This window comes from Pezoporus flaviventris, unplaced genomic scaffold (genome assembly GCF_033815535.1).
Source record: "Pezoporus flaviventris isolate CSIRO_AGI_PZ_B2104156 unplaced genomic scaffold, CSIRO_AGI_Pfla_v1 ptg000031l, whole genome shotgun sequence".
NCBI lineage: Eukaryota > Metazoa > Chordata > Aves > Psittaciformes > Psittacidae > Pezoporus > Pezoporus flaviventris.
In genome coordinates, this window is record NW_026892579.1 from 54760160 (window position 1) to 54775307 (window position 15148).

A 15148-nucleotide genomic window follows, 5' to 3' on the forward strand; every position below is an offset into this window, starting at 1 on the left:
ACAGGGAGTCCAACCTAGGTGGAATCACAGAATCATTTGGATTGGAAAAGACCGTTAAGATCATCAAACCCAACCGTTAACCCAGCACTGCCAAGGCCAGCACTAAACCATGTCTCTGAGCACCACATCTACCCGTCTGTTAAATCCCTTCAGGGACTGTGACTCCTCCACTGCACCGGGCAGCCTGTTGCAGTGCTTGACAACCTTTTAGGGGAAGAATTTATTCCTCATATATAATGTAAACCCTCCCCTGGAGCAACTTAAGGCTGTTTCCTCTTGTTCTATTGCCTGCTACTCGGGAGAAGAGACAGACACCCACCTCACTACAACCTCCTGTCAGGCAGTTGTAGGGAGCGATAGGGTACCCCTGAGCCTCCTTTTCTCCAGGCTGAACACCCCCAGTTCTCTCAGCTGTCCCTCGCAGGACTTGTGCTCCAGACCCTTCACCAGCTCCATTGCCCTTCTCTGGACCCCCACTCCATCACCTCAATGTCTCTCTTGTAGTGAGGGGCCCAGAAATCAGCACAGGATTTGAGGTGCAGCCTCACCTGTGCTGAGTAAAGGGGAATAATCACTGCCTCCATCCTGCTGGCCACACTATTGCTGACACAAGGCAGGGTGCCATTGCTGGCACACTGCTGGCTCAGACTTGATCAACCCCCCCAAACACCGTATTCATTTTTGGATTCTTTTTGGACCTTCTCCAAAAATAATCACACATTTTTCTTCTGTGGTTTTTCTTCAGTCAACCACATGTGGGGGTCACCCACAACCCGCTCCCCACAAGTCAATGGGCAATGGGGATGCCCTGGAGAGGCACACAGGGACACCCATGCTGGATGGCAAGAGATAACCTGGGCCATCTATGCTTAATGTCAGATCTGGGGAGGGAGCAGGCAGCTCTCCATGGCTGCTGTCTGCAGACAGGAAAACCCTCCATCAAGCTTGTATGAACAGGCTGGGCTTGAGGCAGATCCAAACCATCTCTGGGGTATCCTATCCCACATCAAAGCGCTTTTCCGGCAGTGATGGAGCTTCTTCTTCTTCTTCGTGGGGCTCAGGGGGCCTGGCAGGCTGCCGGCGCTGTTTGCACACCCGGGCATACACAGGGACGGGGCTCCCCTCGCTGCCTGGCTCCTCCTGAGTGATGATCTCCTGCATGGAGATGCTCGGCTCATCCTTGGTGGACAGAGATGGGGAGTCCCCTGGGGTGCTGCCAGCATTCCCAGGCTTTTTCTGTATCCCAGATTTGTACCGGATGCTTTCATAGATTCGTCCATCGGGATCTGGCATAGGATCCACCATGGTTGTGCTGGTATCCCCCGGCAGAACCGGCAGCTCCCGGTGCCGCAGAAACTCTGGAGTCCTCAAGGCTGGTTCGAAGAGTGTGTGGGAATTGGGTATGCAGCCCAGCACATGCAGCCTGGGATCTCCTCCTGTGGGTTTATCCTGCAACTCACCAGGAGAGGGGGTGCCTGCAGGGAGGGAGAATTGGGGGTTATGGAATCATAGAAGCATAGAGCAGTTTGAGTTGGAAGGGAGCTTAAAGCTCATCCAGTTCCAACCCCCCTGCTACAGGCAGTGGCACCTCCCACTAGACTGGAGTGGGTACCCCCAGAGCCATCACACTGGGGAGCATCCCTGGCTGATGCAAGGGTAAAGTAGCACCCAGTAATTAAATGTGCCTTGCTCCCACTTCCTTCCCCACTCTCCACTCTTAGTAAGCAAGATAATAAGCAAAGAAAAACCAGTGCAAGCATCCTGGGTCGCTGGCGGGGCCATGCTCCCTGCCATGGAGCCAGTGTGGTGCTGGGACCTGCCACCCTCCTTCCTGCACAGCGGCTCATGCCTTTGGTCAAATATTTATCCAAGAAGGAGGCTGTGCTCTGTGCAGGGTTTGTCAACATGGGGAGCCGGTGAGGCAGGGCGCTCAGCCGGTTTGCTCGCCCCAGAGGAGAAGGAGACTGGAAAAGCTGTGTAACCTTGGTGTTTCTCCTCCTGCAGTAAATATGCAGAGATATGGCGGTCCCGTGTGATTTGGGGTGCCCCAGCTGTGGTTGGGGTGTGTGTGCGCAGCACAGAGGTGGGTTCAGATCTGCGACAGAGCCCCTCAGGGCCACTGAAGTCTCCCCTACCCCACAACTTTGTCCTGGCAGAAAGCAGCCCCTGCCACCTGAGCACCCCAACATGAGCACTCCAGCATGAGCACCCCAGTGTGACCCCCTTTGCAAGAGCACTGTGGTGAACCCCAGCATCCCACCTGTGCACCCCAACGTGCCAAGGCTTCATTGTCGGGGGTCCCCTCCCTGCCCCACTGCAGAAAAGCAGGAGAGGGCTAGGGATACCTTGCTGGGAGTGGGAATTGCAGCCAGGGGAGCCCCATGAATAGGGTTTGAGGGGGTGAGCTGGTGGGGCCACCCCATGAAATACTGTGGAACCCCCACTGTAGTGCAAAGAGGAGCAGGAATTTCGTTTGAGCATCTTGAAGCTCAGCCACGGTGTCATAAAAAAGGGAAATTATTAGTACATGAGCTGTAATCATCCTTGTTACCCAGCACGCTAAGTAAAGGGTTCCTGGAGCAAACGAGAAGAGAAACTCATCTTGTCTCTGTGGAAAAGCAAATGGGCTGAACACTTAATAAGGTGGGAAGGTTTGGAGCATTAAACCATCTTTTTAAAAGCTTTTCAAAGCAATTCCCTTCTTATCAGCACAAAGGAGGCCACAGAGAAGGCCAAGGGAGTGTTCTGAAACACCTGACACGATCCTGCCAGAGGAACTGGGACTTGTGGCAGGTTTTACTGGGATACATTGCTGTAACTGGGAAGTTTAGGAGCTTCTTTTGGACCACGCAGCCTCCTGCGAGCCCCTTCTCCATGGCCATAGGGCATCCTCATCCCTTCTGCATGTCAGGGAACTGAAATAGCTGTTTGCTGCTAATGAGCTTCACTGATTTCCCCAATTTTGGCTGCAGTGACCCTGGCTGGGGGGTGCAGGGGTGCAGCCCCACACATCTGCCCAAGGGCTGGCTCAAAGTCCTGCCGAGCCCCTGCGTTCCTCCAAGTTCATCAGCTGGGCAAATCATTAACAGGGCTGGATCAGTTGAGTGAGGTTGAGTAAGAGTTGAGCCCAGGGACCTTCGACCACTGCCCAGCATCTCAGCATGGGGATCCCCATCCTGCTGCATCCCACACCTACAGCAGGACCTGGGAAGGTGCTCCCCAGGAGCACCCACGTCCCTGGGTGCTTGAGGGCCCAGGGAACACCCACAGCAGTGGCACCAGGGATGGCAGAGGAGCACAGTCACCATCCCCGTCACAGGACCTACCTCCTGGCAGCGCTGCTCCCCTGTCGCTGGAGCTCAGCCTTGCCAGCTTCACCTGCAGCAGGAACAAATGGTTGCTCACATATTAGCCTCCCTGGTCAGTTGTACATCTCCCCACAGCACTTGTGTGTCCCCCCTGGCTCTTGTGCATTCACTCAGCCCTCATCCATCCTCCCCCACAGTTGTGTATCCCCCTCCAGGCACTCATTTAACCCCCAGAGTCCTTTTGGAGCCCTCCTCAGGCACTTGTGCATTCTGCTGGTACTTGTGCATGCTCCCAGGGACTCACGCATCCTCCTCCCAGCACTCGTGCATCCCCTCCTGGTGCCTGTGCATTCACCCAGCACGTGTGCATCTGTCCCCCCCAGCACTTTTGCATCCTCTCCTGGCACTTGGAGAGGATGCCAAGCACCCACTCATGCACTTGTGTGGCAGTTACAAATGATTTTCCCCGTGACAGGCCAGCATTTGGTCAGTCTGCCCTTCAATTGACAAGACATGATTTTGTAAGGATCTTCTAATCAGGAATTTCTGTCCTTGAAGTAGATCATCCCAGAGAATGAAAAGAAACCTGATAAAGCCAATGAGGAATTTTGTTCTGAACTTTGCATTAACCTGTAGTCATTAACACGGCAAAAGCTCCCTACCAGCCCAAGCCCCATCCCCAGAGCATGTGCGTGGTGAAAGAAGTACGTGCTGTGTCTTTAAAAAGAGGCGAGAGAATGGAAGAGCCAATGATAGCAGACACAGGGTGTGACATACCCGGAAAACACGGATTTTTGCTGTTTGAAATGTACAAAAGTGGACGGGGTGCAGAGCGAGGGGTGAGAGCTTTGTGGTTTAGCAGCACGCACCCGACGTGGTGCGATTTGGAATTAAAACAGTACCTCAGCTTTGTGTGTAGGTGTTTGGCACAGCAGGTACTGGATGCTTTATTGAGGGACAACATTTCTGGTGACCCCAGTGGGACTGCACTGACTGCCTTGCATGGATCATCTTGCTGCATGAGTGGGGAGCAGTGATCTGAGACACCTCAGGTCCCCCCTCCTGCAGCTGGGCAGTAAGCGACACAGCAGCGCGATGCCTCCATGAGATACTGAACAAGGAATACAAGGGACTTGGGTGAGTGGAAAACCTGTTTCCGCTTCTGGTTCTGTTTATGGTTATTCTGCATAAACTGCTCCATAAAAAGATTGCAGCAAGTTTAATAAGCTTCTAAAGTAGAATCGTAAAATCAACGAGTTTGGAAAAGACCTGTAAGATCACCAAGTCCAGCCATTACCCCAGGACTGCCAAGTCCACCACTAAACCATGTCCCTGAGGACATCTACATGATTTCTGATCACTTCCAGGGACGGTGACTCCACCGCTTCCCTGGGCAGCCTGCTCCAAAGCCTGAGCACCCTCTCAGTGAAGACATTTTTCCTAGTATCCAGTCTACACCTCTCCTGCGCTGCCCTGGTGCAGCTTGAGGCCGTTACCTCTTGTCCTGTCACTTGTCACTTGGGAAGGGGGTGTTGGGGCGAGAGCCCTATCCCCTTTCCCCACCGCCCCCGTTCCGCGACGGCCCCCCCGCCCCGCGCCGCGGTGAGAGGGAAGGGAAGAGCGTGGGGGAGCGCGTCCCGCAGCGAGGGAGCTGCTCTGCTGCGTACGAAACCCTGCCCCGACATCAAGTCGTCCACGAACGATTTAGCGCCGGGTGCCCCAGTGCCACGCGGTACGCGATGGGGGAGAGGCGGAGCCGCATTCGTCCGCCCCTCCGGTCGCTCGGCACCGGGCCCGCTCCGCAGGAGGCGGGCAGCTATTGCGGGCGCGGCGGTGCCCCCGCAGTGTCGCCGCGTCTGGGCGGGACTCGGAGGCTTTCATCCATAAGCCTGCAGATGGTAGCCTCGCACCAGGGCTCCTCGGTCAAGCGCACTCACCGGGGTCTGAACCTGCGGTTCCTCTTGTGCTGAGCAGGATTACTGTTGCAACAACACGTCGTCATTAAGGGTAAAACTAACCGGTCTCACGACAGTCTAAACCCAGCTCATACTCCCTATTAGAAGGTGAGCAACCTAATGCTTCACAACAGGAGGAAATCATCGAAGGATCGAAAAGCAACGCTGCTCTGAAAGCTTGACTGCCACAAGCCACTTATGCCTGTGGTAACTTTCCTGATACCTCCTACTTAAAACCCAAAGAGCAAAAGCCAAGAGGATCACGAGTTGGTATTTGTACGAAACCCAAGAGCAAACGAGCTTTTGCTCTTCTGCTCCTCTGGAGGTTTCTGTTCTCCCTGAGCTCACCTTAAGACACCTGCATTGTGCTTCTACATGTGTACTGCCCATTCAAACTCCCCACCTGCCACTGCCACTGGAGCAGGGCCAGAAGCAAGAGCCTCCCTCGGGGCTCTCCCCCCTGCCCCACCAGGTAAGGTACAAACAAACAGAGAGGTGGTATTTCACCAATGGCTGGGATGCTGGCGGGCAGGATGCTCCACACTGCTGAGCACACACTCAGCCTCCCATTTACTCTACACCTCTCATGTCTCTTTGCAGCACCGAACTAGAGTCAAGCTCAACAAAGCCTTCATTCCCCGCTGATTCTGCCAAGTCTGTTCCCTTGGCTGTAGTTTCACTGGATAGGGACAGTGGGAATCTTGTTCATCCCTTTGTGCATATCAGTGATTAGATGATGAGGCATTTGGCTACCTTGCGTCATTGTTACTCCCACTGTTCACCTGCGCTTCATTGAATTTCTTCATTCTGACATTCAGACCACTGGGCAGAAATCACAACGTGTCAGCACCCACCGTGGGCCTTTGCAGTGCTTTGTTTTGATTAAACATTAAGTGAACCCATTCCAGGGCACCCAACCCTTCACAAGGAAAAGAGAACTCTCCCCAGGGCTCTCACTGGCTTCTCCAGATCGGTCGCATCACTGCACTGGGCACCTCTCTGGATTAGGGGATCTGAACCTGACTCCCTTTTGATCAGCTGAGGGCAATGGAGGCCATCGCCTGCCCTTTTGGAGCAGTGCTCGCCTATCACTTAGAGCCAACTGACCCATGTTCAACTGCTGTTCACAGGGAACCCTGCTCCACTTCAGCCTTCAGAGCTCTCATTTGAATATTTGCTACTACCAAAACCTGCACCTTCAGCACACACACACACACCCCTCCACCCCGTGCCTGCATCCCAGGCTTCAAGGTGCAATGCAGTGGCCCTCCTGCTTGTCATAGCATAGTCCCTCCCAACCCTCATGCTGGTAGTGACAACCGGGTATGGGCCTGACACTCCAGCACCATCCATTTTCAAGGCTAGTTGAAGAGATAGTATGGTGTGGCTTGCTCAACCGAAATACCCCCTTGTACCCCTTTAGTGTGAATCCTGAAATACTGGAGTAAATTTAGAGGGGATCCCCTAACAAAAAAACCCAACACATTAAGAGATGCTGTAAACAGTGGTGGTCAATATGCGAACTGGGCAGTAGGGAGAAGAGAAGGCTTCATGGAGACCTTAGAGAAGCTTCCAGTGCTTAGAGAGACTGACAAGAAAGCTGGAGAGGGGCTTTTGGCCAAGGCCTGTAGGGACAGGACAAGGGGAAATGGCTTTAAACTGACAGAGGGGAGATTGAGATGAGATCCTAAGCAGAAGTTGTTCCCTATGAAGGTGCTGAGGCCCTGGCACAGGTTGCCCAGAGAAGCTGTGGCTGCCCCATCCCTGGCAGTGTTCAAGGCCAGGTTGGACGGGGCTTGGAGCAACCTGGTCTAGTGGAAGGTGTCCCTGCCCATGGCAGGGGGTTGGAACTGGATGAGCTTTAAGGTTCCTTCCAACCCAAACCATTCTGTGATTCTGTGATTCTATGTTCCCTGTGCTGACACTGTAGCGATGTCAAAGCATGTGTGACGCACGGGCTAGAGGACATATGGGGGCAGGCCACTGTCCCCTAAGCCCCCATCCCACCACCTTTCCCTCCAGCGGGAGTATCAGCCACTGACAGCCACCCGAAGACACAGTGGGGACCCTCGGGGACTCACCCCTTGGACAGACTCAGGGTTTTCTTTTGTTTTCTGGGTGGAAGATGGCCGGTTTGTCCTGCAGAAGAAGGAGAGGTCAGCGGTGCTGCAGCCCATCCCCAGGGATGCCTGGGTCAAGGTGGGCTCAGAGGTCACACAGCTCCCCCGTCCCTTCGTCTTGCTGCTGTTTTCTGTTTATTCACCCCTATGTCCCCTGCCCAGTGCTCATCCCCTCTCCACTTGGCTGCAGAGGTTGGTTGCACTCAGAGCATCTGCCAGCACAGAGCTCCCTGCTTGCCATCCCGCATGGGCATGGACAGTGACAGCCCCTCTCCACCCATGACATTTCCCTGGAGCCCACAATATCCTTGGCAAACCCTCAGGAAGAAGCCAGATTCCCTCTTTTTTTGCCCCTTGTCCCAACCAAACATACCTGTGGAAGAAGGAGCAGAGGAGGAGCAGGAGCAGCAGCAAGAAGCCAGTGGTGGCCAAACCCCAGGCCACTGTGGCTGCTGACCCCACTGCCAGCACTGGAGCCATCGAGCCCCCAGCAGGGAGGCAGACCTGAGGGAGAAAGAAGCCCAAGTCAGGCCACTGGAAGGGGGTTGGGGTAATAACAGGGTGCACAGGGCTGGGTAGGGAGTGCTGGAGGGGGCTCCCATTCTCCCTTTAATATCAGGATCAAGTTTTCCAGGGATACCTCCCCATCCCTTTATACCCTTAGCCCAGCACCATCCCACCCTGCTCTCCCTTCCCAGGAGGCAGAGGATTTTAGTGTGATTGCAGGTGCAGCAAAGCTCCATGTGTTGAACAAACACATAGTGATGGCACCTATGGCCCCTCTTGCTGGCAGGGTGAGGGAAGTCATGCCCCATCCTGCCTTCTCGGAGCAGTGGCTGCTCTCATCTCTGCTGCGCGGGGCAGCAAGCGGGAAAACCAGCTGGGGCATGGGGAGTGATGCTGCTGCACCGGGCGTACCCACTGCATCTCCCCCGGTGCCCCTGAACCCACCACCACCCTTGGGAAAACACACTGCCAGCATTCTGCCCCAAAATCCAGCTTCTTCTTCCTCCCAAGCCCCCCTGTTTAAAATTTCGGGTGAACTGAGCTCCCCTGAGCCCTCCTTCGAGATGAGAGCCCGGCAAACCGAAACGCAGAACAGGCTGAGCCCGCTCTGCCGGCTGTGACTCAGCCTTCCCGGCATGACATCCCAGCCCTTGGAGCCATGCCGGGGGTCGGGAACCCCACAGTCCGGCAGCTCCACAGCCGGGATCCCCCTGGCTGGGTGTGAAGGCAGGCTGCAGCCTGGCGGTGCTTTTGCCTCTTGGACAAAATTCATTAGGGATTTAATCCTAATGGATGCTCCAGGCATCTTCCTTTAGCTGATTTGCCAGCCCTAGGACACACACTGGGTCTGGGACACCCATGATGTCCTGCACCACTGAGCCCTCCAACCCACCACACCCTGTGCCAACCTGCTCTGCCTCAGTTTCCCCAACTGTGCCCTGAGACGAGCCAGACCGGCCTCAGCTCAAGGTGCTTTCCTGCACCCCACCTTGCTTAGCACGTCAGCGCAGGGTGGGGATGGGTTAGGGGCTGGGGTCACCCCATGGCTCAGGACCTCCCCGTTCCCCCCCCACCCCGGGGAAGCCACTCACCCCACGGCAGTGCCGGGCGCAGGCGGCTCCTCTCGCTGCTCAACTTTGGATGGGAGCGGTGGCTGGGTGGCACCCGCCGCACCCCGGCTTCCTGCTCCCGCAGGACACCCGTCAGCACCCGGGCCCGACCGAGCATGATTCCATGTCAGGGGAAGGCTGCACCACTAGGAGGGGTCCTGCGCTCCCAGCATCCCTGAAACTTGCACCCCCAGGAAGGATCCCGGTTCCCAGGAGGTGTCCTGCACCCCCACACCCAGCAGCTCAGAGACCTGCAACCCAGAAGGGGTTCTGGTACCCCAGGTGGGGTTCTTGTACCCCCAGAGACAGTACTTGTGAGACTGGGAATGTGTGGAGGAGTCCTGCACCCACAGAGCCGGCACTCCGGAAACCCACAGCCCTCAGGCGGGTCCTGTACTCCCGGGAGGGGTCTTATATCCCCAGACCCCACAGCCTTGAAACCCACAGCTCCAGGAGGGGTCCCTGCACCCCCAGAGCCAGCCTTCCCACTGAGAAGAGCCCCCAGAGCCAGTCCCTTTCTGCTTCTCCCAAGCAGTCCCTGGCCACCCACCTCTTGTTCAACTCCTGTCCCTTTGCCCAGAATTTTGGACACTCTGGTTCATCCCCCATCCCGGATCACATCCATCCTGGACCTCCAGCTGTGCTGGATCCCTGTATGCCCAGGATCACTCTCCATCCTGGATCACCTCCCCGTTTAACAGGGCCAGGAGCAACTGGACCAGCTGCCAATGATGGACACATGCTTGGCTGTAAACCAAAATCAATCATTAATAATAAATACAAATAAAATAATACATTAGTAACAAGAAATAATGCTAATACATAATAATAGTACATAATAATAAACAACCAAAATAATAATACTCTCCCCTTCCAGCCAGCATTTGCAAGCTGATGTGCGCAGAACCCCAGTAAGGGTGGCTGCCAATGAACAAACACACGCAAAAGAGGTCGAAAACACTGTCGTAACCAAAACACAGTAACTGCCTTGTCCCAGCAGAGGGAGAAGCCCAGTTCTGGGCAAAAAAGCCATTTTGCCTGCAGAGATGTGGGATCACAGCATCCCGGCCCCGCCGCGTGTCCTGGGAAGCGGACATCACACCCAAGCGGTTCGCTGCCTCTCTGAGCCCGGGACATCATCGCTGGGATACTTGGTTTATTGCGAGCTCATCCAGGAAGGGTTCCTGCAGCAGATTTTCTGCAGAGGGCAGCACGACCTAGGAGATGGGATGTGCTTTTCCCTCCCGCCGCCACTGAAAGATGATGGAGATAATCAAATTCTTCAGCAAAATGCTCGATGGAATATTCTCTTGTTGGCTGGCAAAATGGTTTGGAAAAATCATCTTGATGAAAGGGAGATTTGTAGAAAATGACACTTCTGACAGTAAAAATTTGGAGCTTTTTTTTTCCCTTCATTATTTCCATGCTATAAATGTGCTGGGACCTGGTAGGTTTTGGGGAGAAGCTGCAATGCTATGGGGCTTTGCCCAGTCTTTTGCTGGCTCTGACCTCCTGCTGTAGAGGGACGGATCAGTGCTCCAGAACATCCAGAGACCAAAATGCAGGTGTTTTTTTCTGCACAAATATTGAAATAACCCCAATCATCACCAAAGAAGAAGTGTGCACCATCACCAACTGCACCATCACCAAAGAAAGAAAGGTCCCACTGAAAACTAAAGGTTCATTTGACTGGCTCAAGAGCAGTAAGCCCAGGGCCTGTCTACAAGAGGAGGATGCTCCAGTGTGAACATCAGCAGCTTTGCAGGTGATTTGCACTGTGGTGGCTGGAGATCTGTCTCCTTCAACAGTGTGAATTGATTCTCTGTCAGCTGAAGCCATGCAAGGGGGAGCCCAGTGTGAATATGAATAAAGGTGGACATGTTGCGTGTCGATTGAATGAGCTGAGATTTGATTTTTAATTCCTACCTAAGTGATTCAGCTGCAGATGAGAGGGATCGGGGCAGCAGGGATGTCACTGAGGGGCCGGGCATGAGCTGGCCTTTCTCAGTGCAGCTCCGTAACACATCTCAAGAGGTTCTCTGGTCTTACAGTGAGTTAAACATAAAGCTGGTATTTGCTTTTCAAGGAGAGCACTGAGCAGTTTTGGGAGGTATGAGCATGGCCCAGCTTATTCTCCAGCCCCTCCACCTGCCCAGGTGTTATTAAATTAACTTAAGCAATCAGGAAAGCTTGTTCAAGGGTACAAAAATCCTCACCAAAGTATTGTGCTTCAGAAGCCCAAGCTGCAGAAAACCAGGCACCAGCTCACCACACTCCTTGCCTGAGGACTTTGCATCCTGCAGGGTCCCAGGGGTGGAGTGAGTTTGGTCAGGTTTCAGTTCATGGGATGAGAACTCAGTGTGGGACCTCAGTGGGTACCAGTCTCTGTGCTGCTCAGCTGTGGGCTCTACTATGAAACAGAATGGAATGAAGGGGATGACCCAGCAGCTGGCACTGGCTCTAAGCTGGCCATCGCTTTGCAAGTGTCATGGGTGCAGAATGGGCTGCACTGGCCCTAATGCTGCTGCTTTTCCTGTGCAAAATTCACCACCCAGCTCCTGGCCATCCTGCAGCTTCACTGCACTAAAGCACCCTCCAAAATCCCCATCATCCGGCCAAGAGGTTTCCTTGGGCTACAAATAGCCTCCGAGGAGCATCTTTGAGGATGCTCCAGTTTGGAGGAGAAAGCAAAGGAGTCCCACCGTTAGCTTTGCATCCTGAGAGCACCAAGATGCTGAGTACCCAGGGGCTGGGATGAAACAACAGCTGCCAAAGCTGCAGCAAGCTAGACCCAAGCTGTCATCTTCCCAAAGTGGGAGCAATGGTGATGTTTGATGATTCTGTCCCTTCATGCTTTGTAATTAAGCCCTCTGTCTCCAGCAGTCATTTGTCACCCTATTTTAAGCTGGCTGGAGCTGCTGTACCATTCTGACGTTCTTGCTTCAAAATTTAATGACTTCTATAATATTCCAGAAGGCTGAGAAACAGCTCCATGGTGTGCCTGCGTCTGCTCCTTTCCATTTCCTCATGACATCTCCAGGCTCCTGTGTATTTTAAAAGCAGCTTGACCAAGTGATGGACACCTGTAGCTAAAACCTCCTCCTTGGGAATTGCATTTGGAGGTTTTGGCCCATCAGTGCAACTCAGGAAAGCAATGCCACATACATTGAAGTCGAGTTTATACCATTTTAATGCCCAATTATGCTGCCTGAAAGAAACCCGCTGATGTTTAAAGGTTTCTTACAAGTAACCCAGTGGTGTTGCAATGGGTTTTGGTGTGGGTGGCTGCAGGGTTCAGCCAGGGTGACACCACAACACCCTTTCTCTGCTGATTTCCCATCTCCAAGGGATCCCAGGAACCTTCTGGTTCACTCCGGCTCTCAGTATTGCCCTGGTATGGGTGGCTGCTCTCTGCAGCACCGGTATTTCCCTTCACTGCTGCTTTTCGGAACAACATCAGGTGCAAAAACTACTTGAAAGCTGAAGGAATTAAAATCATTTGCCTCCTTTCTTTCCTTTTCCTGGTTGATGTATAGGATGGCACAGCCCTAGCCCACCAGGAAGCAGAGGAAACTCTAATTCCTAGATTTTTAAATAAGCAGGGGAGTGGAAAACATCTTTCATCTTTTGATCATAGAACAAGGACTCTCAATATATCTATAGGGCCACAAAGCACCCAAGGCAGCAGAGCAGCCAGTTCAGAAGCCCAGTGCCCTTGCACTTAAGCACAGGCTTAGCTTGGGGCACAGGAACCCCTCCAGCCCCATAGGAAACCCAGTGTCCTCAGCACCTTGCCTGTGTCAGTCACTGCTTGGCACAGGAATGTGAGATGGGGGAGCCATGGGTGAAACCCTCTCATCCCCCCTCCTTGCCCCACCAAGATGGGTTGTCCTATTTGAGTAAATACCACAAATCACAGAGAATGTCTGGGGGTTTACAGCTTTCCTTTGGACTTTTCTGAATAGATTTCTGGCTACTTACATGAAAAATAATGTAATGGACATGATTATACAATAGATATAATAATCTAGTTACAAAGAATACAGTAATAAATATGTAGATCCCTATATACGCTCTATTATATATACACCAAGCTATGTGGTGTATTATATATGCAACCAAGCTATATAATATGTGTAATATAATAGCTTAGATATAAGGAAGAAGTTCTTCCCTGTGAGGGTGGTGAGGCCCTGGCACAGGTTGCCCAGAGAAGCTGTGGCTGCCCCATCCCTGGCAGTGTTCAAGGCCAGGTTAGACATGGCTTGGAAGTGGTCTAGTGAAGGGTGTCCCTGCCCTGTTCAACCCAAGACGTTGAAGCTCACTATTGTAGCTATTGCCACATTGAGGTGTATTTTGGGGGTATTTAGGTGACAACTGATCACCAGCTGAGATGATGAAGCTCAGTGCTGGAGCTAGTGGCTTTGATGATTCATCTCATCAACTTCCCCATCATCTCCTCTGATGTCTGGTAAGACACCATGGTCACTCTCCAAAGGAGACTCCTTGTTCCTGGAGGCCCATCCTGGACCTTTCTATGCAGGGGTGATGCTGCTGACCATAATGGTAGGCATCCTTCTGAGGTTAGCGCTTTCACACCTTTCCACAAATCCCAGGATTTTGTAGCCCTCTGCAACTTCCTATAGAAGACAGAAGCCTTGCTTTCTTCCAGTGAGGACGAGAGGAGGGAGGCAGCCAGCCAAAGGCGACACAAGCTGAGGAACAGCATCCAGAATAGGAGTGGGAGACCAGCTGGAAATCATTACCCCCAGGATCCAAAAGCAGCCGCAGCACATTGGTGAGCTCCATGTGTTGCACTGCACTTCCCACGCACATTTAAGCAGCTCCTGGGGTTGCAAGGGGCTGTGGGAAGGGGGTTCACTGTCCCCATCCATGGGACCTGGGGCTCTCTGTGAGGGTATCAGAAGTGCTTGGTGCAGATGCACGGGGTGGACATCTGTGCTGCGGAGCCAGAGCATTTCAAAATCAGGTTCATGGAGGATGTGGTTGCACCATGGAGGTGCAACTGAAGATGTGCAAGGTCCCCTTGCTTCTCCTTTGGAGCCGTCATCTACATTTTCCCTTTCAGATGTGACACTTGGACTTTCCTATTTCTCTTCCTCCTGCTGCATCCATGCCAGATACATCTTTAAGCAATAGGGATCCAGTACCCATTGACTCCACCAATCCCAAATTTCAGGCAGAATGGGCAGAGGGGCATTTTTCCAAAGTAAGACCAGGTGTTGCATTGAGCCCATTACGCAGCAGAAGAGGGGACTCAATGCTCATCACAAGTGGAAGGAGAAACTGCCAAAAAAAAAATAAAATAAAATAAAAGAAGAGGCTTTGGCAAAGAACAAGTATTAAAGATGCAGTACAAGAGACTTCTCTAGCTGTGAAAAGTAGACAGTGGGATTGCACATTGCTTGGTGGCAGGACTGATGGGGCCAGAACAGAGAAATCTCCAACATGATCCTGCTGCATGCAGGGAATCAGAGCAAAACCCACCAGCCACATCCTTACCAGTAAGAGAAACTGTCCTCTGGTTCCACTGTAAGAGTAAAGCCTTAGTTTATGAGGGGAAGCCAGATTTGACCTTGAGTTGAAGCAGCTCCTCCAGATCTGTCATCTTGAAGGGTTTAGAGGAAATGTGATTAGTCCCCAGCCTTCAGCCAGGAACAGAAAAATGTTGCTGTCATTTAATATATTTATTGCAATGAGGATGCAAAGTGTTTCTTTGGGCAGCAAGATGGTAGCATGTAGAATCTACCAAAGGGCAAAAGATTCCAATTCTCCTCTCATTTCCACCATTATAAATTGCCTATTACTTGGGGGCACCTTTTCCAAGTGCAGACCTGAGCTCAATTGCCATCCCTGGCTTTCACAGTGGTTGTGTAAGTTTACAACTACTGGTATCATAGTGACATATGCAGAGTCAGCTGCAATCACATCTCCTCAAGGTTAGTTTAGCTTTTGGGAGCCACCACAAAATTAATGTGGTAGCATTAAGTGGTGTATTTTGGTATTATTCTCCTTTTTGTTTTGATCCCAAAGTGCAGAAATTGAATCTGCAGCATGGTTAAACTGAGTTAGAGCTGGCAAAAAAAAAAAAAAAAGGACTTAAAATGAAAAAGAATGGTTGGAGATGG

At 52.5% G+C, this 15148-nt stretch overlaps 2 protein-coding genes across 3 annotated transcripts in view; one reads left to right on the forward strand and one right to left on the reverse strand.

Annotated features, from left to right (window-relative positions):
• Window positions 1–15148, forward strand: part of PNOC (prepronociceptin) — a 116061-nt gene that overhangs the window by 39407 nt on the left and 61506 nt on the right. The gene's annotated exons all lie outside the window — the stretch shown is intronic.
• LOC133273488 (uncharacterized) lies at window positions 511–9721 on the reverse strand. Of its 2 annotated transcripts, none has more exons than XM_061461831.1 (5): window positions 9550–9721; window positions 7757–7887; window positions 7345–7402; window positions 3327–3378; window positions 511–1475 (listed from the first exon to the last, which is right to left on the reverse strand). In XM_061461831.1, exons 2-5 carry the CDS (start codon window positions 7861–7863, stop codon window positions 997–999), a joined length of 696 nt encoding a protein of 231 aa, XP_061317815.1. In that variant the 5' UTR covers window positions 7864–7887; window positions 9550–9721; the 3' UTR covers window positions 511–996. The 2 variants fall into 2 exon arrangements, with proteins under 2 accessions (XP_061317815.1, XP_061317814.1); XM_061461830.1 differs by having other exon boundaries at window positions 8982–9721.

Bases quoted from the DNA above. Each gene is read 5' to 3' on its own strand.
- LOC133273488 (XM_061461831.1), bottom strand. From the start codon at position 7,863: ATGGCTCCAGTGCTGGCAGTGGGGTCAGCAGCCACAGTGGCCTGGGGT. The intron at 7,403-7,756 runs GTATGTTTGGTT...CTTCTTCTGCAG, and splicing joins CTCTGCTCCTTCTTCCACAG to GACAAACCGGCCATCTTCCA. The intron at 3,379-7,344 runs GTGAGTCCCCGA...TTCCTGCTGCAG, and splicing joins ACCCTGAGTCTGTCCAAGGG to GTGAAGCTGGCAAGGCTGAG.